The sequence below is a fragment of the Raphanus sativus genome, chromosome 2 (genome assembly GCF_000801105.2).
Source record: "Raphanus sativus cultivar WK10039 chromosome 2, ASM80110v3, whole genome shotgun sequence".
Taxonomy (NCBI): Eukaryota; Viridiplantae; Streptophyta; class Magnoliopsida; order Brassicales; family Brassicaceae; genus Raphanus; species Raphanus sativus.
Window position 1 is genome coordinate 23,648,165 of NC_079512.1, and position 26,951 is coordinate 23,675,115.

At 33.8% G+C, this 26,951-nt stretch overlaps 3 protein-coding genes across 3 annotated transcripts; 2 read left to right on the plus strand and 1 right to left on the minus strand.

Moving 5' to 3' along the window:
• The first annotated feature begins 1,108 nt into the window (after positions 1 to 1,108).
• Positions 1,109 to 2,167, plus strand: LOC108838205 (uncharacterized). The gene has a single exon (XM_018611169.2). The coding sequence runs from the start codon at positions 1,109 to 1,111 to the stop codon at positions 2,165 to 2,167; it is 1,059 nt and encodes a 352-aa protein (XP_018466671.2).
• Positions 2,168 to 8,246: 6,079 nt separating this feature from the next.
• LOC108820767 (probable aminotransferase TAT2) lies at positions 8,247 to 10,927 on the minus strand. Its single transcript, XM_018593777.2, has 7 exons — positions 10,464 to 10,927; positions 9,532 to 9,871; positions 9,226 to 9,444; positions 9,072 to 9,131; positions 8,826 to 8,981; positions 8,645 to 8,738; positions 8,247 to 8,559 (listed from the first exon to the last, which is right to left on the minus strand). The coding sequence occupies exons 1-7, from the start codon at positions 10,706 to 10,708 to the stop codon at positions 8,420 to 8,422; spliced, it is 1,254 nt and encodes a 417-aa protein (XP_018449279.1). The 5' UTR covers positions 10,709 to 10,927; the 3' UTR covers positions 8,247 to 8,419.
• Positions 10,928 to 24,508: 13,581 nt separating this feature from the next.
• On the plus strand, positions 24,509 to 26,505 carry LOC108841077 (protein CUP-SHAPED COTYLEDON 2). Its single transcript, XM_018613859.2, has 3 exons — positions 24,509 to 24,738; positions 24,875 to 25,158; positions 25,646 to 26,505. Exons 1-3 carry the CDS (start codon positions 24,549 to 24,551, stop codon positions 26,273 to 26,275), a joined length of 1,104 nt encoding a protein of 367 aa, XP_018469361.1. The 5' UTR covers positions 24,509 to 24,548; the 3' UTR covers positions 26,276 to 26,505.
• Positions 26,506 to 26,951: the final 446 nt, after the last annotated feature.

Genomic DNA, 26,951 nt, shown 5'->3' on the forward strand with positions numbered 1-26,951 from the left:
ATTCTTTCCTTTAATAAGTTATCAAATTTGATGCTTTTTGATGGTTTCAAGTCAACTCGTGACATTACAAAAAAAGAATCTCGTTTGTTACAATTAAACTACCAAAATTTTGTTGCTAATAACTTTTTAAAGTTTCGTGTTTTGAAAATATTAAATTATGGGAGAAATAGTGTAAAAACATAAATTTATGTTGATTGTTCAAATATGAAAAAAAAAATGAAGTTATTTTGAAAATATCATGTTAGGTATATTACTCATTCCAAGTTAATATTTATCTATTTAGAGGAAAAAAATGGATAGAACATAAGATAGGAGGTGTATATTTGGAAGGGGTCACTCAAGAATCAAAGCTCTGGGGCCAAAAGCCCAACTAACTGTTCTTTATGGACCCACTTTACTATTCAAAAGAATGAACTAGGACTAGTAAACTTAAATCTTTTGATTAATAAATTTAATAATTAGTTGATTACAAGTATTTTTCTCAAATACATGCATGTGATCACGTGGGCTGGTCGTATCGTAACCACTAAAATTTAATAACATTATCATCTAGCACAACACTAAATTAATAAATATTTAACCTTCTTTTCTGTTCTTTTTGGGACAATGCATCTTGATTTATGAGTTCTTTCATTTTTTTCTTTTTTTAAGTGAGTTCTTTCATTTCACTACGATTTTTCAATATCAGAATCGTTTAGTACTTCATATTAAAGGAGTACAACAATCTTTTAATAATAATACCAAATATTGGGCCTTAACAGATTCTGATGCATCCAAGAGAATGGGCTTGTAAAAGAAAAATGGGAGAGAGAAGCGACTACAGTGCGACGGCTAGGGTTTCCACGAATCTCCTCAGATCTGCCCCCAAACACCCATTTTTCTGATCTATCTCTAGGATATCATTCAGCTTCGCCTTCTCAAGTACAAGCTGTCTCCACTAAGCTCCGATAGCTTCCAATCGCCACCCAGATCTGCGAACAAGTAACACAATCTCTGGGTCTCTTGGCTCGATTGAGACGATCTAGTCCCTCATTAGGCCTTTGTGGCTTCTTTCATTAGGCCTCTGTAGCCTCTTATCTCACTCCTTCTGCGACAGTAAGCTCCCAGAATGCTTCGGTCAAGCAAACAAAGGGAGCGCTCGCTGGTGGAGGAACTCAAGGAGCTCGAGTTACTCGAGGAAGGGGTGATGGTTGACATCCCTGAGCTGGAAAACGACGATCTCCTAGAAGAAAACTCTCTCAGCGTCATCGTCAGATGCCTCAACCCATCGGTACACAAAGTTGGTGGCCTCGTCAAAGCTCTGCCTCCCATCTGGGGTCTAGAAGACAGAGTACATGGAAGAGGGGTTGGCCCTGACCGTGTTCAATTCATCTTCCAGTCAGACAGGGACCTCCACCATGTCCTCACCAGAGGTCCCTGGTTCGTCAACGGCTGGATAGTAGCTCTGGATCAATGGTCTCCAACACCAGGACCGAGCTTTCTCCAAAAGATCCTCTTTTGGATTCGGATAAAAGGCCTCCCGGTTCACCTGCTGAAGAGAAAGACTATTGATACTCTGGTTGGGCCTCTAGGGAAAATCGAGAATGTAGAACTCCACGCAAAAAACTCTTCATCAGTGGAATACGTCAGAGCTCAGGTCTGGATAAACGCCGACGAGCCACTCCAATTCCGCCGGATTGCTCGCTTCAAGTCTGGTGAAGTAATTCCTACTGAGCTTGAGTATGAAAGGCTCATCAAAATTTGTTTCCTCTGCAAGAGATTAACTCATGACCAAAACAGATGCCCCTCCCAACTACATCATCAGGGAAGAGACACACCTGCAAGTAACCAACTGGTCACTGAAGCTGTGGCAGGAAGAAGGTCCCATGGTGGTTCTGGCGCTACCGCTGTAGACATGGGAAGACCCCAACCTCGCCAAACAACATCTCGAAGAGCGTCAAAAGCCTCAACACAACGCAGAAGTGCAGACACAAAAGGAAAAAGTATAGTGGGAGCCTCCACTAGAGTCTGGAGACAGAAGGAGATAATCTCAACACCCAGAGCAGAAGGAACTACCTCCAAGAGTTCAGGCGAATCTTCTGTCCCTATTGGTCGAAAGTCATCATCTGGCAAGAAGAAAGGCCAACAAAGCAGAGCCCCCACACTCTGGAACCAGACAGGGAACTGACGTCTGTCTTTGAGAGGCTGGGAAGCCAAAGAGACAAGCAACCTGATAGCCCATCGATGGTGGAGCACCTCGACCCAAATACTAGCAGTTCCAAGGCGCTATCTTCGCAGAAAGCATCTCAAGAGAGGCTCTCTAGTAAAGGCAGTCGGAGCCCTCCGTCAGTTTTCGAAAGGCTTGGATCAGGCTCAAAGAACTCATCCGAGAAAAAACGCAGCTCACTAGAAGCGACATCATCCAAAAGGCGCCGGCTCAGTCACAGTGGAGACAGAGATCCAAAAAAGCCCCGCCTTGAGATGCAAGAAGCTTCAGTGTTCCAGCGGCTTGGAAATAAAAGTGGTGGCTCAGGAGAAAAGGAGCCAGAGTCCCATGTTCATTCTGCTCAAGTAGCAGCTCTCCACACTCGCCATACTGTCCGTAGGATAGTATTGGGGAGTGGTAAAATCTTGGAAGAAGGGTTGATGGATAATTCCAACCCTTCGAAGTCAATATGAGAATTCTCAGCTGGAACTGTCAGGGGTTGGGGAATACCCCTACAGTTCGACGTCTAAAGGAAATGCTTGGTCAGCATTCTCCTGACATTTTATTCCTCAGTGAGACCAAAAATAGTAGAAGATATATGGAAAGTTTAGTAGAAAGTTTAGGCTTCAGCTATCTGAAAACAGTGGAGCCGATTGGAAGAGGGGGAGGTCTAGCAGTGATGTGGAAGGAGGCTTGCAAGGTAGAGGCCCTCCAGATGCATAGACGGGTGATTGATCTAAAAGTTCACTGGCAAGACAAGATCTTCTTCCTATCCTGTGTCTATGGTGAGCCGATAAAGGGCAAGAGAAATGATGTATGGGAGAGGCTCACCAGAATAGGCACCACTAGAGAAGGTCCATGGATGATGACTGGCGACTTCAATGAGCTTATAGACCCTTCGGAGAAATTAGGGGGCGCAGTAAGATCTATTGACGAAGGGAAAGATTTCAGACAGATGCTGCATGCTAATGGCCTTTGGAACATCAAGCATTTTGGGTACCAGTTCTCTTGGGCAGGCACTAGGAATAATGAGACAGTGCAGTGCCGTTTAGACAGAACAGTAGCTAATCAAGCCTGGCTCGACATGTTCTCCCAAGCTTCAGCAACTTACCTCCCGAAGGTCTGCTCAGATCACAGCCCAGTCCTCACCACACTAGTTGATCAAATTTGGAAAAAGCGAGCCACTTTCAAGTATGACCACCGCTGGATCAGAAGAGAAGGTTTCTCCAATACAGTCACACAATCATGGAAGAGACAAGCGCCTGGCCAACTTGGCCTTCTCGCCAAAATTGCCACCTGCAGAAAGGACATCTCTGTGTGGAAAAGAAGTGCAAAGCCAAACTCTGCCTTGCGAATCCAAGAGCTACATTCCAGAATCGATGAAGCAACGAAGTCCAGCTTCATCAATAGAGACGAGCTCAGTAGCCTAAAAGAAGCCCTGAATGCGGAGTATTACAACGAAGAAGTCTTCTGGCAACAAAAGAGCAGACTCAATTGGCTCCGGTCCGGGGACAGAAACACCAAGTTCTTCCACGCTGTCACAAAAAACCGAAGGGCTCAGAACCGCATCTACAGTCTCCTAGATGAAGAAGAGAAGGAATGGTATGCAGAGGAAGACTTGGGAAGACTTGCAGACGAGCACTTCAAACTCTTATATGCGTCAGAAGATATTGGGCTTGATCTTGGGAGTTGGGATGACGTCCCTACGGTCGTCACCGAGGAGCAGAACCTGCAACTATTGGCACCCATCACGACAGAGGAAGTTAAAGCTGCAGTCTTCGACATTAATCCCCACAAATGCCCTGGTCCGGATGGTATAAATGCATTCTTCTTCCAGCAATTCTGGGAATCCATGAGTGAAGACGTCACGAACATGGTCAAGAACTTCTTCAATTCAGGGAAGTTAGAAGAAAGCATAAACAAGACAAACATCTGCCTCATTCCCAAGAAATTAGATGCGAAGAAGCTGGTGGATTTTAGGCCTATTAGCCTCTGTAACGTTGCCTATAAAATAGTTTCTAAGCTTTTAAGCAAACGTTTGAAGTCTGTTTTGCCTTGCGTAATATCTGAATCTCAAGCAGCTTTCGTTGAAGACAGGCTTATCTCAGACAATATACTAATAGCCCATGAGCTACTTCACGCCCTAAACTCCAACAACAGCTGCTCAAGGGACTTCATCGCCGTCAAGACAGATCTTTCCAAGGCTTTTGATAGAGTGGAGTGGTCCTTTTTGGCAAAGGCAATGAAGACTCTTGGCTTCTCAGATGCTTGGTGTGCTCTCATCATGGAATGTGTATCCACGGTCCAGTACCAGGTCCTCATCAACGGTAGCCCTCATGGAGACATTAGACCAACGAGAGGCTTAAGGCAAGGAGACCCCCTGTCTCCTTATCTATTCGTCATATGTACGGAGCTCCTGGTTCAAAGATTACAAAAGGCGGAGAGTAGCGGAGAAATAACGGGACTACAGGTTGCAAGGGGGGCACCAGCTGTCTCTCATCTATTGTATGCAGACGACAGTATGTTCTACTGCAAGCAATCAGATGAAGAACTCAGTCGTCTATCTGAAATACTCCAAGCGTATAGCCTAGCCTCGGGACAACGCATCAACTACCAGAAGTCAAGCATATACTTTGGAAAAAACATTCCTAATGAGCGCAGAGAGGAGATTAAACTAAAGCTTGGAATGCAACAAGAGGGTGGCGACGGGATCTACTTAGGTCTCCCAGAGTCTTTTGGAAGCTCCAAGGTCTCTATCCTCAGTTTCCTCAAAGAAAGACTAGAACAAAAGATTGGTGGATGGCAAAACAGATTCTTATCTGCAGGCGGAAAGGAAGTTCTACTCAAGGCGGTAGCCTTAGCTCTACCGACATATACAATGTCGTGCTTCCTCATCCCCAAAACTATATGCAAGAAAATAGCCTCCATCATGTCAGACTTCTGGTGGAAATCAAGCAAATCCTCTAAAGGAATGCATTGGAGAAGCTGGGACTATCTATGCAGACCCAAAGATAATGGAGGCCTCGGTTTCAAGGACCTGGAAGCCTTCAACATTGCGCTCCTAGGAAAGCAACTTTGGCGTATGATCACACACCCAACATCTCTGCTCGCTAGGTTGTTCAAGAGCCGCTATTTTAGAACATCTGACCCGCTGAACGCCACACTGGGATCACGCCCTTCCTTTGCATGGAGAAGCATTCACGCAGCTCAAAAACTTATACAACAAGGTGCAAAGGTAGTTCTTGGTAATGGACAACAGACAAGTGTTTGGGGAGAGCGGTGGCTGGGAAGCAAGCCTGCGCAGCCAGTGAATGCAACAAAGATCCTAGCTGAACCCTACTACAATTGTCTCAGCCATGATATGAAGGTTAGCGACCTAATGATAAGCACAGGAATAGAGTGGAATGAGGGGCTTATCAGGAATCTCTTCCCAAGAGAAATCTCAGATAAAATCATCTCCACAGTCCCGCAAGGTGCGACAGCTGAAGACACTTACAGCTGGGAGTTCACAAAGACAGGGCACTACACCGTCAAGTCTGGCTACTGGGTACAGACACAAATCATTCAGTCAAACGATCATGGAGGAACAGTGGACCAGCCGAGCCTAGATGCCTTAATCCAGAGGATTTGGAAACAAAATGCAAGCCCAAAGATCCATCATTTCCTCTGGAAAAGCGTCAACAACGCCCTCCCTGCAGCAGCAAACATGAAGAAGAGACACATCACTAGAGAGGGGAGGTGCCCGCGCTGTTCTATGGAGGAAGAAACTATCAATCACATACTGTTCGAATGTCCCTACGCTCGTCTTGTCTGGGCACTATCTCCGGTTCATGCTCCCATCGACGGTATAATGTCTGAGTCTCTATTCTCAAACCTTTGGCGTGTGATGAGCTTGCAGGACATATACCCAGAAGAAGAAGCACATGCTGACCTGATACCCTGGCTGTTATGGCGCATTTGGAAAAGCAGAAACACTTTTGCATTCCAAGGAAAGGATTATGCAGCCGATGATACAGTGAGGAGGGCCGTCGACGACATGAAAGAATGGATGGAGAGAAAAGAGGAAGAAAAGATGGAGGTCAAAAAACCCACAAGCAACAGACCAAGGCTCAAATGGAAGCCCCCACCACAAGGATTGATAAAATGCAATACTGATGGTGCTTGGCACAAGGATCATCAATATCAGGGTATTGGTTGGGTGAGCAGAGACCATACTGGTCGCTTGCTGTGGGCAGGAGCTAAGCGGTTACAGGGTGTGGGATCTCCAATAGAAACCGAAGCACTGGCGCTAAGGTGGGCAGTACAAACGATGGTTCGATTTGGATATAAACATGTCTTGTTTGAAACAGATTCTTTGGTCCTTGCCAAGATGATAACAGGCAAGGAGGAGACATGGCCGAAACTGAAGCCACTCATTCAGGAGATCTCCCACACTCTCTCGGCGAACCGTGGCTACAAGATCGAGTACTCTACTCGTGATAGTAACAAAACGGCAGATAGGATAGCGAAGGAAGCTCTTTCTTTTATGAATTATGTTCCCAAGTTGTATTCTATTGTGCCACAGTGGTTAAAAGTTGTAATAGAGGCTGAAATGCCTTCTTTAGGATCAAACTTTGATGTAGGTCCTAATTCTTATGGTTAATGAAAGTAGTTGTTGAGCCAAAAAAAAAAAAAAAAAAAAAGAGAATGGGCTTGTATTTGTCCACCACTGTAATATTAAAACTATTCTAATAGCATATTAGGGGATTAGTATGTGTTTAAAGTTTAATGCATCTTGGTGAGAGATCCATTGATTTTTTAAAACAATTTTTTTTAACATTAATGTTAGACACTATCAATTATCAACGTTAGAAAGCAGTGGTAGTTTAACAGTAATCTCTTATGATTTGGTGTATACCACATCATCGATTATAGGTTTGATTTGTTTTTGAACTAAATTATCACTTTTTGATTCAAGTGGTTAACATAGTAAATTGTAATAGACGACTAGATATCGATCTATGCAGAATGTTTGTTTTCATTTATTTTTATATAAAATTATTTGTTTTCGTTTCTAAATCGGTCTATATATTATAATATATATGATGTGTGTATATCAACTTTAGAATATAATAATTTTATATTAGTTTTCCATCTAATATATTTTTTTCAAATATATGTATCTAATATTGTATACATATGATACAATAAATATATCTAATATTGTATACATACGGTTTAATTTATACCCAAACATTAATAACCTATGTTATATGCATGAAAATGAGAAATCATTTGATTTGTATATATCATGATTATTTTATATGTGGTACATTACCACTATGTATAATTTATTAAAGAATCAAATATGGATTTGTTAGTCAATCCGATTTTAATGATATATTATTAAACATCACGTATGAATCAAAGTCGTAATTTCTATTTTAATATAAATGATATGTTCCCTTAACATTTGTCAGAAAGCAATCTAAACTTGGATTAAATAGTGTAGTAATTAATCCATTCTATAGCATTAAACACATTTCTCCAAAAATGGTCAGATCAGCCAATAAGGTATATAAAAAATGTTATAGAAAATAATACCTTTCGGTATCAAACTAAGAAGTCATGTCGTCGGTCGAACATAATTGCTTTTGAAGCGTTAACCTTAAAGGATTAGGTATGATATTGATACGTGAACGTTCTACATTCTATCAGACTCGAAGAGTTTAGGATTTTGCAACCGGTGATTTAAAATCCCCACATCACTTCCTCTGCTCCTCATTTTCTCTCTGCGTCTTACTACCCTTATACCTATATTCACATTGTATCACCATTCACCAAACTCGAAGAGTTTAGCGCTTGTGCTGTGGGATTTTACCTAGACACGTCTAGGTCAAGACTTCGCTCTGGGTCATATAAATATATCATATTATCTTAACATCGATAGTTCATGCATGTTATTTAAATGGGTGACAGAAGATACAAAATTGGAAAGCAATGATTTTAACACAACGGTGAATACATTTCTGTCAGTGATCATATAGTTTACACTAAATTATGCTTGAAACGGTATCTAAAATTTTTAATAAATATTTCCTATAACTGTATAGCATGTATTTTCCTTTAATTGAGTTGATATTATTACAATGAAGCTACAGTACTTGTATATCACGTATTTCATATTGAAAGAAAAAGAAAAAGAAAACACTATAACTGTATCTGCTTTCTAAGCACATTTTGACCATACCAAAATCACAAATCAACTATGGTTTGAGACTGAGTCTTGGCATGTCGGAGATAAAAACATTTAATCCTTTTAAAAGCTTCTTCAATCGAAGATGCATCAGCAGCAAACGTTATCCTTAGCCAGTTCTTAAGCCCCACCGCAGTCCCTGCTCAGCCACATCCATAATACTATTAAATTTTTTAATCTTAATGTAATATCCATAATCAGAGAGGCTGAAGTAATATCCTTACCGGGAAGAAGGATGACTGATTCTTCTCTAGCTAGTTTGAAACAGAAGTCGATATCGTCGCTTATATCTTCTAGTAACGAGAGATTCAACTTAACCTGAAACCAACCGTAGAAAGTAAAATAAGAACATTTTTAAAATGTGCACATCATTCACAATTTATATATATATATATATTTACTAACCATCATTGCCATGGATCCTTCTGGTCGATGCGAGGAATCAATGCAAGGAATCTCGTTGATCCAGTCATAGCAAATATCCGAAGAGTTCTTCAACGAGTTCAACGTTTTCTTGAAGAAGGATTCGTCCGTCTGTTCCAGAATCGTGGGAACTGCAGCCTAATGCAACAAAATCAAAAACAGTATTTGTGTCTACTTACGATGAGAAACCATAGAAGTTGATTCTGAATTTATGTTATAGATATATACCTGGATAAATGTGGCTGGTCCACCAAGAATATCAAAGTATTTCTTGAAACGCTCAATGATCTGATCCAAATGAACAAGTTCAATCAAGTAAATGGTTAATTCTCACGCTCTCTAGATAATCAGTTTTGAAAGATATATTGAAGCTACTACTAACCTTTGGGTCTTTAAACGAGCCAGAAGGGTCAGTGGTCACAAACCAACCGAGACGCCAACCAGGAACTATCCATCTCTTTGATAAAGATCCAAGAGTAAGAACCGGAACGATAGACCCAAACACACCCATTGGCACAAACGGTTTGCTCCCAAAAGAAAGATGACCATAAACTTCATCAGCAATCACAAGAATCCCTAGTTTTTTCGCCGTTTCCGCAATCTAAAACCCATAAAAACACACACACAAAGTTTCTTTATAAACCAAATACGAAGTATATGTTTCCTGATGTCAAAGTTTAGAGCTAACCTTCATCAAATGCAGGTAACTATAGACATTCCCGCAAGGATTACCGGGGTTTATAACAACCAAAGCAACTGTGTTTTCGTCTGCGAGAGACTCGACAGCATCAAGATCGATCTCCCATCCGTTTTCTGGAAGAAGGTCGAAGTAGCGAACCTCTAGGTTTCTAAACTTTGCACAGAGTTCATAGATCGGGAAACCTGGTCTTGGAAGAAGTATATTGGCCCTAGGACGAGCCAACATTGCCAGTGCTACATCGATTGCTTGCGTGCAACCTGATGTGATGAACACATCGTCTTGAGATAGTTTGTATGGAAGATCACGCGATAGATACTCTGCGATTGCCCTGTTTCATTGCACAAAAAGTGTGAGACGTGTTTTACAAGTTAGGTTTTTATATTTGGTCCTATTGTTTGCATATTCCGGTTTACTATAAAGGACAATTTTCGACCAAAATTCATCTTTAATTTTTATTTAATTTACGTAAAAGGAAATAAAATAAGTTTTTGTTCGAATTTAGTTTGGTTAAATTTCTGACTGTCTCGAATTTACATTCGGTTCAAAATTCCAATCGGTTATTTTGATTAGGTTTACTCGGTTGAGCTAAACCAACCGAGTTTGGCATTCCTAGGCTCTAACAGTACCACGTCTACGTTCTAGCGTATACTTTTGGATTCTTTTTTATGACGTCGAAAATAAAATTCTTTTTATAAATGATTCTTCATATGACTGCTCAGATCTTCTTTTTGTAAACTGTCCAGGTCGTTCTACAATAATTACCAAAGATTTGTTTCTAAAGAAAAATATCAAAATACACCGCAGCGTTATAAGAAATTGACGGTGGTGGTTAAAAAGGAAAAAATATTGACGGTAGTATCGGCGGCGTTAACCTATAAAAGGAAAAGAAAACAGAGAAAGAAGCAAATGACGAAAATAACCTTCGAGTTTGAGGAAGACCAACGGTGGGAGCATAACCATGGAACTTGTTGGAGAGAAGAGAATCTGAAACAGCTTGAAGTGAAACTTGTGTTGTACGGAAACACGAGTACAGTGTTGGGTCTCCCATTCCAAGTGATATAACTCTCTTCGCGCATCTTCCTTCTTCATCTTCCAACTCTGAGATGCTTTCCATCAGCAAACTCAGAATCCCTTTAATTGTGATTGTCGACCCTCCATTCTCCATTTTTCTTCAATTCGATTTCTCCTTCTTCTTTCTTGTGGATGGTTATTTATATGTTTCTTGAATCTTTTACTTCGATGGTTTTGGCTGAAGCTTTCGGTGCAACTCGCAAAGAAGGGGGATTTGTGTTTTGATATGTGTCAGAGAGCGAGATTTGCCAGATTGGAGAAGGACATAGGGAAACAAGAAGTGGTGTTTAACTTTCCAACCTTTTAAAATATAATTGTTTTTACAGCCACTCGTTTTTACAGCCACTCGTTTGTACCGAATAGCACAAGAATTTTCTAGATTACGTACCTCCTTTCTAAACCGTTCATTGTATTAAAAAGTTTCTGAAAATGTTTTTTTTTTCAGGAACTGCATTTATAAAATTTACCATAATTAATACATATAAAAAGAAAATAGATAGTGGGAATACTAATACACATCTATTTCGATTCTACTAATCTTATCTATTAAATAAAAAATCATAATTTTTCACATGTGACTTTTTATCTGAATTATCTCTTAAAATTTCACAGGGTGACTATTTTTATCTAATAATATTCTTATAAAAAACTTATTTAACACATCTTATCTTTATTCAAATTATTAAATTACCTAAAATATCGTAAGAAAATTGTAAGATATAAGATCCAAAAATAACATTACTTAAATAATAATAAAAATAATAACTAAATTCAATATTACCTTAACAAAAATTTAGGTTTGTAGATTTAGATTCACGGCATATATCACTAATAATCTTTATTTTGTGGGAAAATATATTTTGTATAAAATGCTAACTTACTTCTTCATGGTCTCTTATAAATATATATCTTTGAGTAGTTTTTATCTAATTAAGTAAATATATATATATATATCATTTTACTAAATATATGTAATCTAGTTCTAATAATAAATTAAACCAAAAAGTAAATTTAATATGAAAATTAAATATGATTTGATTAGCATAGCTTTAGAACTCATGAATTTGTTTATGCACGTAATATTTGGTTTTTGTAACAAGTGATTTTGGTTTTACAAATTGTAGAACAGTTTTAAAAATGTTCCATTGGAATATGTTTACTAAGTGTAAATGTATATGTTCTTCTTAAAACTTTTTTTTTGAATCTTAAGTAGATGTATATGTTGAATAAATATGTAAAGATTCTCTCCTTTATGATTGAAATGTTAAACTTGTACAATTATAATAAAACTAAAAATATGTTGTATGTTATATATCTCATAAACATTTTAAATACATAGATGAAAACATATATGTTCATGATTCAGGTAAAAATTATCCTCAAGTCCCAAAAATAACCCATCTAATAATAAATAAAAATAAATCTTATATACAAATTTAAACATAAACTGTATGAAAAATTAAAAATACATCATTTTAAAAAATATAAATTTTTATACAATAACTTTTAATCAAATAATAATTCGCACATTAAGAACATAAGTTAAAATATCATATTTCTCACATGATAACAATCATGTGTTTTTTAATAACATAAATATATTTAGTAAATTTTGTATAATTTCATATTCATAGAATTGATTTTGAAAATAAATGCAAAACAAGTTTAAATGAACTATCCTATTTTGATCGTCACGTAGTTATATTTCATACAAAGCTTTAATTAAGAGCATACGGTTTATTTAAACCATAAACACAAAAAAAATTAATAAAATCTTATATATATATATATATATTTTTTTTTTTTTTCTAAGTTAAATTTTAATTAGATAAGCATTTTCAAAACATCAAATGAATAGTATATATCTATTTTCTAAAATAACTAATTTTAACTTTACCAGAAAATAAAATAAATATCTTTGTGATAGCAATGATTAAACTCTAGTTTTGGTTTACAGCTTTATCCAACATTTTATGTTGTGTTAGAATATGGATTATATCCCTATAGATTCAACCCGAATCTTCTACAATCAAATTATTCTGAAAGATTTTATCTTTTGGTTTATTGTTTCTAAATTCATAGGACTCCTAACTTAGGAGTGGGCATAAATATTTGCTATTCGGTTCGTATTCGCTACTTAGTCCGTATTTGGTTTGTGAAATTGAGTATTCATCTTGATCAAGTTAAAGTATTAAGTCGTTTATATTAATTACTCGCAAATACAATACAAATATCTATCTTATTAAAACTCAAGTACAAATTGGGATTGATTGGTAAGATGGATAGTTTTTAATAAATAAGTGTGTTTGAAAACTTTGATAGCATAATAAATGATATTGTTTGGAAACATGGATATCAAATTAAATATTTTTTTTATTTGTATATTTAGCCATTACGTCTACAATAAACTAAATACTTCATTTTATATTTCTTTTAATTTACTGATTTAACCAATACATTTAAAATAAATTTCAATTAATTAATTACAATGATTGTTGTTTCTTTGTGGTGAAATTAAAACACAAAATAAAATATATAGTATATATTATATAAAATAAATTTTAAATTCAGTATTACCTTATTTAGTTTAGTCAAATATAAAAATTTCGAGAATTCAATTTTTAAGAAAACGAAATATCATAAAATTAATAATAATTCATAGAAAACTAATGCAAACAATTAAAAAATTTAGTATGTTGCTTCTATTTAAAATAAATTAATAAAAACATTAATTTAATATATGAATAGTACAATTACATCAATTTGCATCAAGTTACAAAATTTTAAATTTAATCTTATGTACAAAGAAAATAATATTATTAAACATTTATGCTATATAATAATTTATTTTACTCTATATTTAAATTACAAATATAAAAATATATATGGAATTTTTTCATAAAACCAATGATCTATGAGTTTAATTTGAAAATAAGTTAAATCAAATATCCGTACGGATGTGCGGGTCAAGTTCTAATCAAATATTAAGATCAAAGTAATTACTTAGTTCTGTTAGTTTATTATCCAAGGTTTATCTATGACTTATTACCTATTTTATTTTTTTTTAAGTTTCTAAAATATAATAGAATAATTCATTTATATGATAAATGAATTAAAAGTAATCTATTTATAGAAATATTTTAGAGTTTTCTATTTTGTATACTGAATGTAGATGGAAACCTTTTTCGTTTCCTTTTAATGTTATTTCATATTCAACCTAAAACAAATGAGAAGTAAAAAAAATACCTTTTATAATAGAAAAAAATGTGTAGTTTGGAATTATAACTAACTAGCTTTTTAGCAAACTCATATGCAAAGTTTATGAAGCTAAAAGTTAATAAAGAATTATTAAATGACTTACAAATAATTATTTAATAACTTGTAAGTAGTTCATTACTAATGAATATGTAGAAAATTAACTTGCAAATACACCATTTTTATTATATAATTGAAAATGCAAATATTTGTTTTTAACAAACCAAATACATGTTTAATTTTATTATTCGAACAAGTCAAACCAAATATCAAGTAGGCCAAATATAGCATATTAGTCGTGGATGACTTCAGCCTTGTTCTTTTGACTGACGCTGATCGCGGCGGTTGCGTCAAAATTAAAAGAACAAAAACATAATTTTAAAAGGAAAAGTAAGAGATGAGATGAAGGAATTTCGTTTTAGCGACAACGGAATCACCGAAATCTTTCAATTATCTTGCCGCTGTTTATTTTAGCGTCAGCAGAGCCACCGAGTTCTTTTCATTATCTTGCCGCTGTGTTTTCTGTTTTGTATTTCAGCAACCAAAAAAAAGCAAATCATGACTAACTTTTAGCCGCTGACGCCAGTTTCGGCGATCTCAAAACGAACAGGCCTTTCATAACATGGCTTAGATCCAACTCTGGAAATCTCCAATCCCAAAACTTTTTTTGGAAGTCTCCATGATAAAACCAATTCAAAGTCAACTCTAAAAATGTGTTTAAGCATTTTCCTAATGCTGATTTATTATTATATTATAACTATGAAAAAAATACATAGACAATTCGACATTTTTTGTAACTTTTTCGTAATCTGTATAATTGTTTAATAAATCATTTTTATTGGGACAAAATCTAAAATTTCCTTTAATGTGTAAAAAGTAACATAATCTGGCATTTGAACTCCAATAGGCTTAAGGTGTTTTCAATTGTGTTTAAGCATTTAGATTATGAAAATATGTGCAAAAAGTTGCGGTCTTATTATAGATAAACGCAACTTGTTGCAGCTTATCGTCACATCTTTATATTGATTAGTAAATTTTTTAAAAGAAAACATATTGTGTTGTTTAAATATTTTCAACTCAAATACGAACCATATAGTATAACTGAACCAATTATACACACTAATTCAAAACTATATATTCTCTCTTAGATCACCGTTGGGCGTCGGATCCATCAAATCGGTTGGACAGGTAAGATTTAGAAACTAGACATGTAGCGGTCACCAGCTAGTGATGTCTTTAAACCTAACTAAAAAGTACTTTTGACCGTTGGTAGTAATTCAAATTAAAAAAGAACCTTAGAACAGAAATGGACCTCACCATCTTTATGGTAGATAAGATCTGTGATACGATTATTTGATTTTTGATATGGTCCTGACGAACGGAACGGAACTGATTAGATGGACACGTAGGATAAGACAAAGCATGTGTAGATAAAACCAAAATATATTTGTGAAGATGAGAGTACTTTCACCACACGTCTTCTTACAACTCTTTACGTGTCTCACTTTTGGAACGTAAGCTTCCACTTGTCGTCTCCCTCTCCTAATTTTCCAACCTCACTCGCTTTTCATGGGAAACAGAAATATTTTCGCCATTCTTATTCGTCTCGCAATCGCTGTCCATATCGTGAAGACCAAAACTCATCGAATCACTGTTCTACTCTTTTTTTTTCTCGAATGAATATAAAATCATATTCAATCGAAAATACAGTTTTACATCAGACACATCGGTAATTAGGCTATGCTATCAAAAATTTTACAAATGACCCCATGTTCTTATGCGTTATGCCGAATCAGTGGCTTAGAAACCGTGAATATTTCTTGTATCACAAGCTTACTAGTTCGTTGAAGCGCTTATTTATGTTTTTATCGGCACTTTTTAAGTGTCGTAGGTAATTTGGATCCCCGTGACGAAGTGTCGCCTAAAGTTACTTTCCTTCTATAGAATGAATGGCAGTTTGAAACACGTACCTCACTGAGTAACAATGCCGATTTCAAACCCATCGTCCACCATTACTTATCTATTGTTATTCATTAGTATTTGATGAAACTCCATATTCAAAATGTAAGATTTATTCACAAATAAGCGAATATAGTTCAATGGGTTGAAAACTAGAAAACAGAGCAAAATTACTCTTGACAAATAAAATATAGCAACGGTCATGGGCCTGCCTTAGCGATTTTAACGGTTCGATATCAGTTATGGTCGCACTTCAAAGTTCAAACCAGGGCCTTTGGGTTTATATGCACTTTGATACCAGAGCGAGACAATCCTATTGCAGATTATCTTCTCGACTATTTAAGTTAAATGGGAGTAATGGGATTACGCTATATCTATATAGTAAATTGTGGTTTGAAACACACATATACTAATCAAAATATAGTCTATCAAGCAAAGACCAAAGTTCTCGACATATATAGGATAACTGGATAAGGTATCATACCAGCCCGGCGGTACATTTGATCCTAGAAGTGTAGAACTAGAACACTTCTGTAACTAACTGGACACTTTGTTTTTTCGAAACACAACTAACTGGACACTAAAAGACTCAAATCAGTCATTGGGCCAATTGAACAATAATGGACCTGATGCTAGGAATAAGATGACCTTTTTAGAGGCAATTATTTATGAGATCGCTTAACACAAAATACTTGTGACACAAATATTAAACCTTTTAGAACTTTACATCAAACCATTTCGCTTATTCGGTCCGCAATAGAGGATCAATCCGGCGAATCTAAAAAAAAATATTTTACAACAAAATTTTGTTTACCCAAAACACAAAAAAAATAACTCGCCTTAGACCTACAATAATTTAAACACTAAGATGTTGAATGTGTGTTCAAAAAAAAAGATGTTGATTGTTTGTAATTTTCAAATAATTTTGGTTTATGTTTTTTCAAAAATCATTTTTATCCAATCTAGATTTAGGTTTTAGTTTTTGTAAAATTTAATTTACTAGCCATCAAGAATTTCAGCAAAAAATCCCTAAAAATTCAGAAATCTAGTTTTCCAAAATATTTATCATTTTATAAACAAAAACAAAAATCCATAAATATAGGTTTTTATAAAAAATGAAAAGTTACTTTTGAAAATATTTCTGTATTAAAAATAAAATTATAAATTAAATAATCTTTATCGAAGAGAAAGATATGTATAGACTTTAACACACAGAAAATATAATTTCCACAATAATGTCATCCGAAACTGTTTCAAATTTTAATATTGGCTCTAGTTCTACAAATTTTCTATGACAGGGGGAAAACAACTTATTTGAAGTTAAATAAGCATGCTAGTGCAATTTTGTAAGCATGCTAAAAAACATGCTAATACAATTTTGTAAAATTTCATAGATAGAGATAATGAAAGAGAAATGTTGAGAAAAATCTTTCTCTAGCACTAAATCAAAAGTTTCTTTTAAAATAGCATATAAGAAAAAATATTTATGTTAAAAGAAAAAAAATATATTATTATCAATTTAATTTCTAAGATTTAGTGATTAAATTTCATAGTTTAATATTTTGATGGTGTACGGGGATCATAGTTACACTTTAGGAGGTGAAGTAATTTTAGTTTTATTTTTGTCATCGACAGAAACAACATAGATTCATGACGACTCTGCGAACTAATCTGATAGCTCTAAATCCATATGAACGATAAAAATCGGTCGTTTCTTAACACTGCGTACAAGATTATCCACCTTGACTTCATCGTTCTTGGTATTTAGAGGAGCTCGGAAGAGTGAAAACATTCTTTCAGAATCTGGATATCTTCTAAGTAATTTGTAAAACCTGACAATTCTTCTAGTTCCAAAACTATTTTCACCGATTGTGAACAATCTGTTACAAATGTGACTTGATATTGGCGTAAATTCTTCATATATTTTATTATCCAAATAAGAGCATCTACTTCCGAATGAAAGGGTAAAAGACTAACTCGAGTATTTCGTGCCCCCAATAATCCATTAAAACCCTTTAGAGTGTTATATCAACCTTGTCCCGAATGTAAATCATTGTCCTTCCACGACTCATCTGTGAAACACCATCTGTCCAGAATAGGAGGTAAGTTTGTAACCTCATTCATCCTACTTTGGATAATCTTTTGTGTAATTGTAGTTTTTTCATCAGATTTATGTTGTTAAAAATTGATTATTCCTCATTTTCAGATATATCATAAGATCCATACAAATTGATGATCTTCTATTTGCGGAGTAACTCTCCAAAATAGATGGTGAGTGATTGTATTGGGAAAATATCTAGATTCGATGGAGTCTGTGATAGTGTCCAAACTTGTATCGCTAGTGGACATTCGAAAAACACATGGTTTATTGATTCATCTGGTTCTCCACAACGAGCACATCATATATCGCCTTGAATTCCTCTACTACTTAAATTTTTCTTTACCGCTATACATCATGAGACTATTTTCCATAGAAAATACTTGATTTTCGGTGGACATCGTAATTTCCAATAAAATACCTTAAAAACATCAACTGTAGCTCTATATAGTATTTGTAATTTAGTATTTCTATTGTTCAACAAATGTCACTCTGAGAAGGTTTCTTTAAGTGCTATTTTGTGACAAAAACTAAAAAATGTATTTATTAGGTATGCTCAGGCTGTACTCGGTTTGTGTATAATTTAACATGAATACAAATTTTCATACGATGTTTTTTATTAATCTAGAGATATCTCACACTTATGGAAAAAATTAGACTAATTTTCAAAGGAAATTGTAGCCTACAAATAGACTCTATTTCCGGATATGATGAGCACGAAAACTTGGATTCATATCCGTGTAAGTTTCGAGGAACAACATATGTTAGTTTCGCGCAATAAGTGAACTGAATCTAAAATGTATTACGTCCCAACCCCATTTCTTACCACCCCACCACACTGTCCCAAACAAAAGTTTTATTTCATTATTTAAACAATACATGATCTGCAAAGCTATATCAAAATAAATTCTTATAAAAAATATCTACCAGTTATAGCTCAAAATCAAAAATTTCAGGTATATAACAAATCTTGAAAGATCAAAATCTCTTTTGAAGCTCTGTTATTTATTTTTCGTCCATTAAAAAGTTTGATCATGCTTGTAATTGTTTAATCGTGCTGATTAAATTTGTCCAGTCTATTCTAAAATTCTGACATGAGAAATGTTGTAACATATTTTTCCATTGTCCAACCAAATACTTCTATCATATAATGTAAAGATGGCACTATTCTTCTTATGTTTCTTATATTCATGAATTGTATTTTCAGACATATTTTTTCAAATTCATCCACAACTACTGAATAATGATATAGAAGTCCAAAAGTTATCCAAATATATATCATGTAAATATACGGCTTGTGGATTAAAGTCTATATATAGTTACAGTGAAAATCAATAAAAGGTTATAAGACAACATTATAAGAGACGTGATTGAGAAATCAGAGCGTAGAGAATAATTAGAACATTTCTAATTCAATTCAATATTTCACTATAAACTGGAGTTTATAATCAGAACTTCTTAATTCCATGAAAATCCTTTATCAGACAAAGAATTTATATTAGAATAAATAATAGATTATTCTATAAATGAAGTAATGTTTTAATTTTTGTTCATTACTTTATTCTTCATTTTAAAATAGAACGGGAATAGAACAAATATATATATATATATTATAGAATTATCGTATTTCAGAGTTATTCTATTTTACTGTTAAAATATAATTTTATAGAGATGGGTGTTCAAGCATCCATTCGGGTTTAGTTCAGATTTATTCGGGTTTTGAGTTTTCAGATTCAAAGATTTCAACCTTATTCAGGTATTTCTAAATTTCGGTTTGGATCTTTGCGGTTTTGGCTCAGGTTCAGATAATACACTAAATTATTTTCAAAATTCTATAATTCACTGTATACTTTAAATTTCTCAAAATTTATAAAAAATAATATATTACATAAATCTGAATAACATATGTCAAAATATCTTAACATATAATTTGGTTTTGTTTGAATATTTGGCCAGAGAATCAATAAATATTTTAAATATTTTTGTTATTTTCACTATAAATTAAATATTTTAAATATTATTTTGACTATTTGTATGTGTTCTCAAGTATTTTGGACAACTTAATAATATATATATTGGATGTTTTAAATAAACATTAAATCTAAAATAATTAGTATATATATATATATAAATTTATTTCAATTACATTCGGATACCCGAAATACTTAGGATCAGGTTTGGTTTTGGTTTTTTAAATACCAAAATTTTAAATCCAATCATATATTTAATTAATTCTGATTCGAATTCGGTACTATTTTTCAGATCGAATTCAGTTTTTCAGATTTGAATTTTTTTACTCAACCTTAGAATTTTACATTGCAGATGATCTTATTATACTATAAAACTATCAAATAATAAAATTATTTGGCTATAGCCCAATATTCCATATGTCGCTACTCGCTAGTAAATTTGAGGGAACCAAGATATTTGAATGTAATCTTAAATCATATAAGCAGACAACAGAAAGGAGCACGAACTCGACATTCCAAGTAACTTCGATCCTGCTGGCTGCTGCATAATTTTCTCTGGAGAAAGAGACATGCATTCCGAGAAAAAGTAAAAATATGAAAGTTACGTAGTTTACGGTCTGCGTACGTATACCATTAGGATCTTTTACGTATAACATGTGACCTTTAATTCGTCTAAAATGTGTATAAGGGAGTTGTACTTTAAGACGTGTTGCATTAACTTGCAAAAGAAAAATAATAAGAGAGACGTTGCATCAACAGCTATGAGGTTTTAGGTGTAAGGCTATGAAAGGGAACCAGGAAAAATCACCAAATAAGCGTATAGTAAAAAACTAAAGGGTAAAAAGAAGTGAAAACAACGAGTATCTCCAGATATTGTCTTTTATTTTATAATACATACTTAAATTTTAATGCTGTCTGATTTGGTTTATTTTCTTCTAATATTAGGGACGAGAAGATCTTAGTAATTGGATTTAGTTACTGTCATTTGCTGATATGTCTACACAGATAAATAGACCTTCATTACTACAATAATAATATTAGGGAAACAGTAGTAGCAGTTGTAACAGTCTTAGCATGTCTCTGAGACTCTGATAATGATTTTAATGTATAATTATTACTTTTTACTACACAATTTTTTCGTTTGCTTTATATTACACAATACACAAACTTGAAACCACGAATATATGATCAGTCAAAGAAACGAAATTTTGATCAAGTTTAGCTGACTTTTATTACATATGATAAAATGTTTGTACTAAGAGTATCTAACCATTACACTAAACTCGGTGTTTGTAATATAATTTGGTTGTTTTAGTGTCAAACATTTTCTGTCATCTCCAACCAAATCATGATATCAAACGTTACACCAAAATAGTATTATATTTTTTGATGTTTTCTGTTTTAATAATTTTTTATTTTTTAGTATTTTAAATTGATAAATAATTATTTTATCATATTTTGATATTATGTTCATTAATTTTTCGTAATTATATATTTATAAAATTTATTTACATTTATATGTTATGGTTTAACAATATTACATGTGTTTAATTTACATAAAATACAATATTAAAAGTTACAAAACATTAATTATGAAAAGCACATAACATAACAATATATTTTTTTAATAAATTTGTATTAGTCAATAACACATGTTTAACTATATTAAAAAATACATATATTTTAACATTTGGTGAATTTATAGTATTAAATATAATTTATATAAAAATATAACCAATATTTAAAATTTAATAAATGATAATAATCATTTAGTGATTTTTTATTTAAAAAATAAAATAAATATAAAGTACGATGATATTTTATTTCTTATAACATAAAAATTATAATAATAACTTAGTGATTTTTACCTGAAATCAAAATAAAAAGTATTTTAATTATGTAAAAATAATGTAGAAATATAAATAACACAATATATTTATCTTTAGTTACAAATTGGAAATGATTAATAATATTAATTGAAACAAATTTAAACTAACTAATGATAATAATTAAACTATATTATTAAATAAAACACAATAAAATATGTATATAAAATATTTGGTACGATGAATAGTATTATACCAAATTTGATATAACACTATTCATTTTACACCAAATTTGATGAGATGGTATAACTTTTGATGTTTCATTGGAACGAAATTACACCATGTCACATTGGAGATGGCCTAAGCACTCACTCCCCCATTACTCAGCAATATAGATAATTTGCAAGTTATATTTATCGTGATATGTCATATTATAATAATATGTACTCTGGTACATAGAACTATGATGTATATATTAGTATCCATCTTAACATTGTATTATGATAATTTGCAGATTTTATGAGTATATATATTTTATGCTGATGCGTAATACACATAAAAATTATAAAACTTCTCAGCAAAGATATAATTAACAAAGTTATGGGTTCAAAAAACAACACCTCTTACAACTGCAACAAAAAACTTCCAATTTTTAATAGATATATGTAATTATTATTTTTAGTTTATATGTAGTTAGTTAAAAAGATATATTTTCCTAATAACTGAAAACCTTGTTAATAGGGATATAATTCGAGTCAGTGCAAAAATACCAATTTATAAAGCTTAAAACTTAAAATACCATATTAAAATTACTTTAAGTTGATTATCACATGTGATGCAAAATTTAAATACAAAACATATATCCTAAATTTTAATATTGTTGAATATTAGGACAGACAATCCGCGGAAACTTGCCTAGTTGTTAGTATAACTAACAAAATTATACATTTTAAAAGAATAATATTAACTTTGTTTAAGAAGAACATGCAGCATGAATATTTGATTTTGTATAACATCTTTGTTAGGTCTGGGCAAAAAAATCGAAACTAAAGAACCGAACCGGAACCGAACCGGGATATCCGAATCCGAACCGAACCGAAGACCTTCAAATATCCGTATGGTCCTATATTTTTATATCCGAAATAACCAAACTGAACTGGAACCAAACCGAGAACCGAACGGGTACTCAGATATATAAAAATATTAATTTTATATATAACATAACTAAATATATATTTATACTAAAAAAATTGTTAAAAAAATCTAAAAATATTTGAAGATAACTACATTATTATAAAACATCCGAACTATTCAAATTATCCAAAAATAGCCGGATAATTTTATTCCGAATTATCCAAAATAATCCAAAACATTCAAACTTTTTATCTAAATCATCATAATTATTTGATATTTTATCCTAAATAACTATTATTTTATCTGAACTATCCGAACTATGCGAACTATCCCAACCCAAACCGGAACCAAATGAGAACCGAAATTATTTCTGGTATTTTCCGGTTCCTAGTTTTACTATATGAACCGAACCGAACCTGAAACTATCTGAATCGAACCGAACCAAAAAAAAGTTAAGTACTCAGTTGATCCTCTAACTCCCTATCTGAACTACCCGAAACACGAAATACCCGAACCGAACCGAACCGATATCCGAAATGTCCAGACCTAATCTTTGTATATAAGTCGGTAACTGTTTGATTTAATTATTGTTCAATCTTAAATCATAAATCATAAATCAATAGCAATGGCAGAATTGATAAAAATAATTATTTGTATATTAACTTTATGCTGCAAACATTTTGTCGAGAAAAACTTTATGCTGCAAACATATAAACTTGAAGCCAATAAAATAACTAAAACCCCCAAAGAAAATGAAAAATAAAACAAAATCAAGATAAAAGGAGAGAGAGTAAGAGGTGAAAGGTAGAGAAAGTGGTGGCGTGTAGTAACAAAGTCTGTCAATTTCTTTTGATAAATTAATCATGTACTGTGCTGACACTCCAAGATTTGAAACAGCCTTATCGATACATCCTATAAAAAAATAAAATGGGAACTCTTCGTTTTATAGATAACAACTGTATACGTCTAATAATGTATCCCTTACTGTAATACTATTGTTTCGATTAGTCATTGTATGTACATACAATAAGTAATATTGTAACCCAAACGCATAATACAGTAAACAGATAGAACAATATTGTAGACAAATATAAACGATTAATAAATAAAAAGTTACAATCTGCATCCTCCTTATATTTTTATCACTGACAGAGAATACCACTGCACTTTTTCTCATGCACGCACGCATACTCAGATAACAACAAGAGCCCATTGATTGTTTCTTTAATAATTTAATGACAGAAATACGGATGCAGCATGATTAATTTGTATTTTGATTCGATTGACAAAAAAATCTCGAGTCTATGAAAGAAAATATATCGATAAACTCAAAAATATGATGTAATAATCTGCTTTGGCTTTGCTCTCTTTACTACAAGACAAGGCAGAGAAAACCACAGATTCCTATGAAAGAGTAGACGTACCTGTCTGTTTATTATAATTATTATCTCTACGACTTTTATTTACTTTCAATACAAAATACTCCATTTCTATATCGCCGTTTTTGATTTTATCAAATCCCTATGTGTACAAAAATATAAAATACAAAATTAAAAAATCTATCCACGTTACAAATCGAAGTCCCTCACTCAAGAACCCTCCATTCTATTTATATTCGTGTGTCCTCCTCTTCACAAACATTTGTAGCCTAGTCTCCTTAGGGTTTCATTAAAAGCTTAAGATCTTTTCTTCATGGATATTCCGTATTACCACTATGACCACGGAGGAGACAGCCAATATCTTCCTCCGGGTTTCAGGTTTCATCCGACAGATGAAGAGCTCATCACTCATTACCTCCTCCGTAAGGTCCTCGACGGCTGCTTCTCAAGCCGTGCCATCGCAGAGGTTGATCTCAACAAGTGCGAGCCTTGGCAACTTCCCGGTAAGAGAAAACAAACCAATTATTAACTTCCGTTATGTAGTTCTTGTAACTGTCTTGGTTAGATCTTGTATTCTTCTTGAATCTTGTAATTAATTAAGAGATATCCCATTACTTAAACCACTTTCATTTTCTTTAGGGAAAGCTAAGATGGGTGAGAAAGAATGGTACTTTTTTAGCCTCCGTGACCGGAAATATCCGACGGGACTGAGAACGAATAGAGCAACGGAGGCTGGTTACTGGAAAGCTACAGGAAAAGATAGAGAGATTTATAGTTCAAAGACTAGTGCACTTGTCGGGATGAAGAAGACTCTTGTCTTCTACAAAGGACGAGCTCCTAAAGGAGAGAAGAGCAGTTGGGTTATGCATGAATATCGTCTTGAAGGAAAATTCTCTTACCATTTCATCTCCAGAAGCTCGAAGGTATCAATTAATTTGAACCCTTTTATTATCTTTTATTTAATTAGTTATAATCTTCTGCTTCTCTTTTCAAGAGTATGACATAGTAGGTGACGTTGAATTTTTGTTTTTTTTTTCTTTTTCCTGCCTTTCATATTTATTGATGGCTGAAATAGCACGGCTATTTTTAAGGTTAAAGTAAGAGCATCATGTTTTTATTAATTATAATGGTGATTTCCTAAAGCAAAAGAAATTATAAATATTTTGACAGAAATTATTAATATATATCCTACTTTTGGAAAGATCAATGCAAGACCCAAATCCAATGTAAACCCATCTTCCCGATCTTCTGACATACATAGATACATTAAATGGAGTTTCTGTAAAATTTATTAAATTTTCATATCCATCTGCAATAACCGATGAACATTCCCTCTATGAAAGCGTTTACACCATGGTTATTTATATTTGCAAGATCTAACTTACTTAAAAAAAATATTTATTCCCTCAGGACGAATGGGTGATCTCTAGGGTTTTCAAGAAAACCGGTTTAGCTAATACCGGAGCCTCAGCAGGAGCAAGTATTAGCATTAGCAGTGGTACCGGTTCGTCTAAGAAGACAAAAATACCCTCGAGCATCTCCACAACCTACCGTGAGCAACCAAGCTCTCCTTCATCCGTCTCACTCCCTCCTCTCCTTGACCCCACCACAACCCTCGGCTACACCGACAGCAGCTGGTCCTACGACAGCCGTAACACCAACACAACCGTCACAAACACCGCAATAACCGAGCACGTGTCCTGTTTCTCCACTGCCGCTACTACTACTGCCTTGGGCTTAGATGTTAACGTTGACTCATTCAACCATCTTCTACCGCCTGCGCCGTCTGGGTTTGACCCTTTTCCCCGCTTTGTCTCTAGAAACGTCTCGCCTCTATCTAACTTTAGGTCGTTCCAAGAGAACTTCAGTCACTTTCCGTACTTTGGGTCATCTTCTGCATCCACCATGACCACCTCCGCTAACCTGCCTTCTTTCCACGGTGGTACCGGAATGAACTACTGGCTACAGACGACGGCGGAAGAAAACGAGACAAAGGCTGGTCTGCTTAATGGTGGACTTGATTGCGTATGGAATCATTAATCACAAAAGAGGCGTTAACTAATAATTGTGTTCCCTGTAGGGGTTTTTATGTTTAAATTTGTAGGATCGTGAGCAACCAGCTTGGTGTGTTTGTTTAATTATGTATTTTTGTGTATCCGACCGTTAGTATAAGGGGCACAAGAAAGTGTTTCGTGAACTATTTAACGGGTGTGTTAATGTATAAGCTATCGTCGTTATGGATTAATGTTTATCTTATGCATGTTGATTAATATCGTCTATGGATTTAATGTTTATCGTTATGCATGTTGATTAATATCAAGGCTTCATAAATTTGCTATTTCCGTTGAAATTTAACAGTAAATGCGTTGTGTCAATCGTATATAGCCCGACATAATGGATTTATGTAATCAGTCGCCTTTATGTACATTAGTTTTCGTCATGAAGTGCTATGGCAGATTTGATATGGCGGTTATGCATATGTTTTCGGAATAAAAAGTCTCCGAATCTTAATACAAAGAATAAATTAGTCGCCAAATAGATGATTTCCATAATTAGCTAACGCATGTGGCTAGTAATTTGTGCAATTAAAGATGCTCGAATGTGATACGTGCATGTTGACTTGTTAACTTTTGTCGTTTGACGATCTCTCTTAAACAATGTTTCACGTTCTTAGCATAAGTACTTATGTACTTGTCTTGTAATCCAGTGGTTTAAT

Coding starts and splice junctions, on each gene's coding strand:
- LOC108838205 (XM_018611169.2), top strand. CDS start 1,109: ATGCTTCGGTCAAGCAAACAAAGGGAGCGCTCGCTGGTGGAGGAACTC.
- LOC108820767 (XM_018593777.2), bottom strand. CDS start 10,708: ATGGAGAATGGAGGGTCGACAATCACAATTAAAGGGATTCTGAGTTTG. Junction 9,872..10,463: donor GGTCTTCCTCAAACTCGAAG/GTTATTTTCGTC, acceptor GCAATGAAACAG/GGCAATCGCAGAGTATCTAT. Junction 8,982..9,071: donor GACCAGCCACATTTATCCAG/GTATATATCTAT, acceptor TTGTTGCATTAG/GCTGCAGTTCCCACGATTCT.
- LOC108841077 (XM_018613859.2), top strand. CDS start 24,549: ATGGATATTCCGTATTACCACTATGACCACGGAGGAGACAGCCAATAT. Junction 24,739..24,874: donor CGAGCCTTGGCAACTTCCCG/GTAAGAGAAAAC, acceptor CATTTTCTTTAG/GGAAAGCTAAGATGGGTGAG. Junction 25,159..25,645: donor TCATCTCCAGAAGCTCGAAG/GTATCAATTAAT, acceptor TTATTCCCTCAG/GACGAATGGGTGATCTCTAG.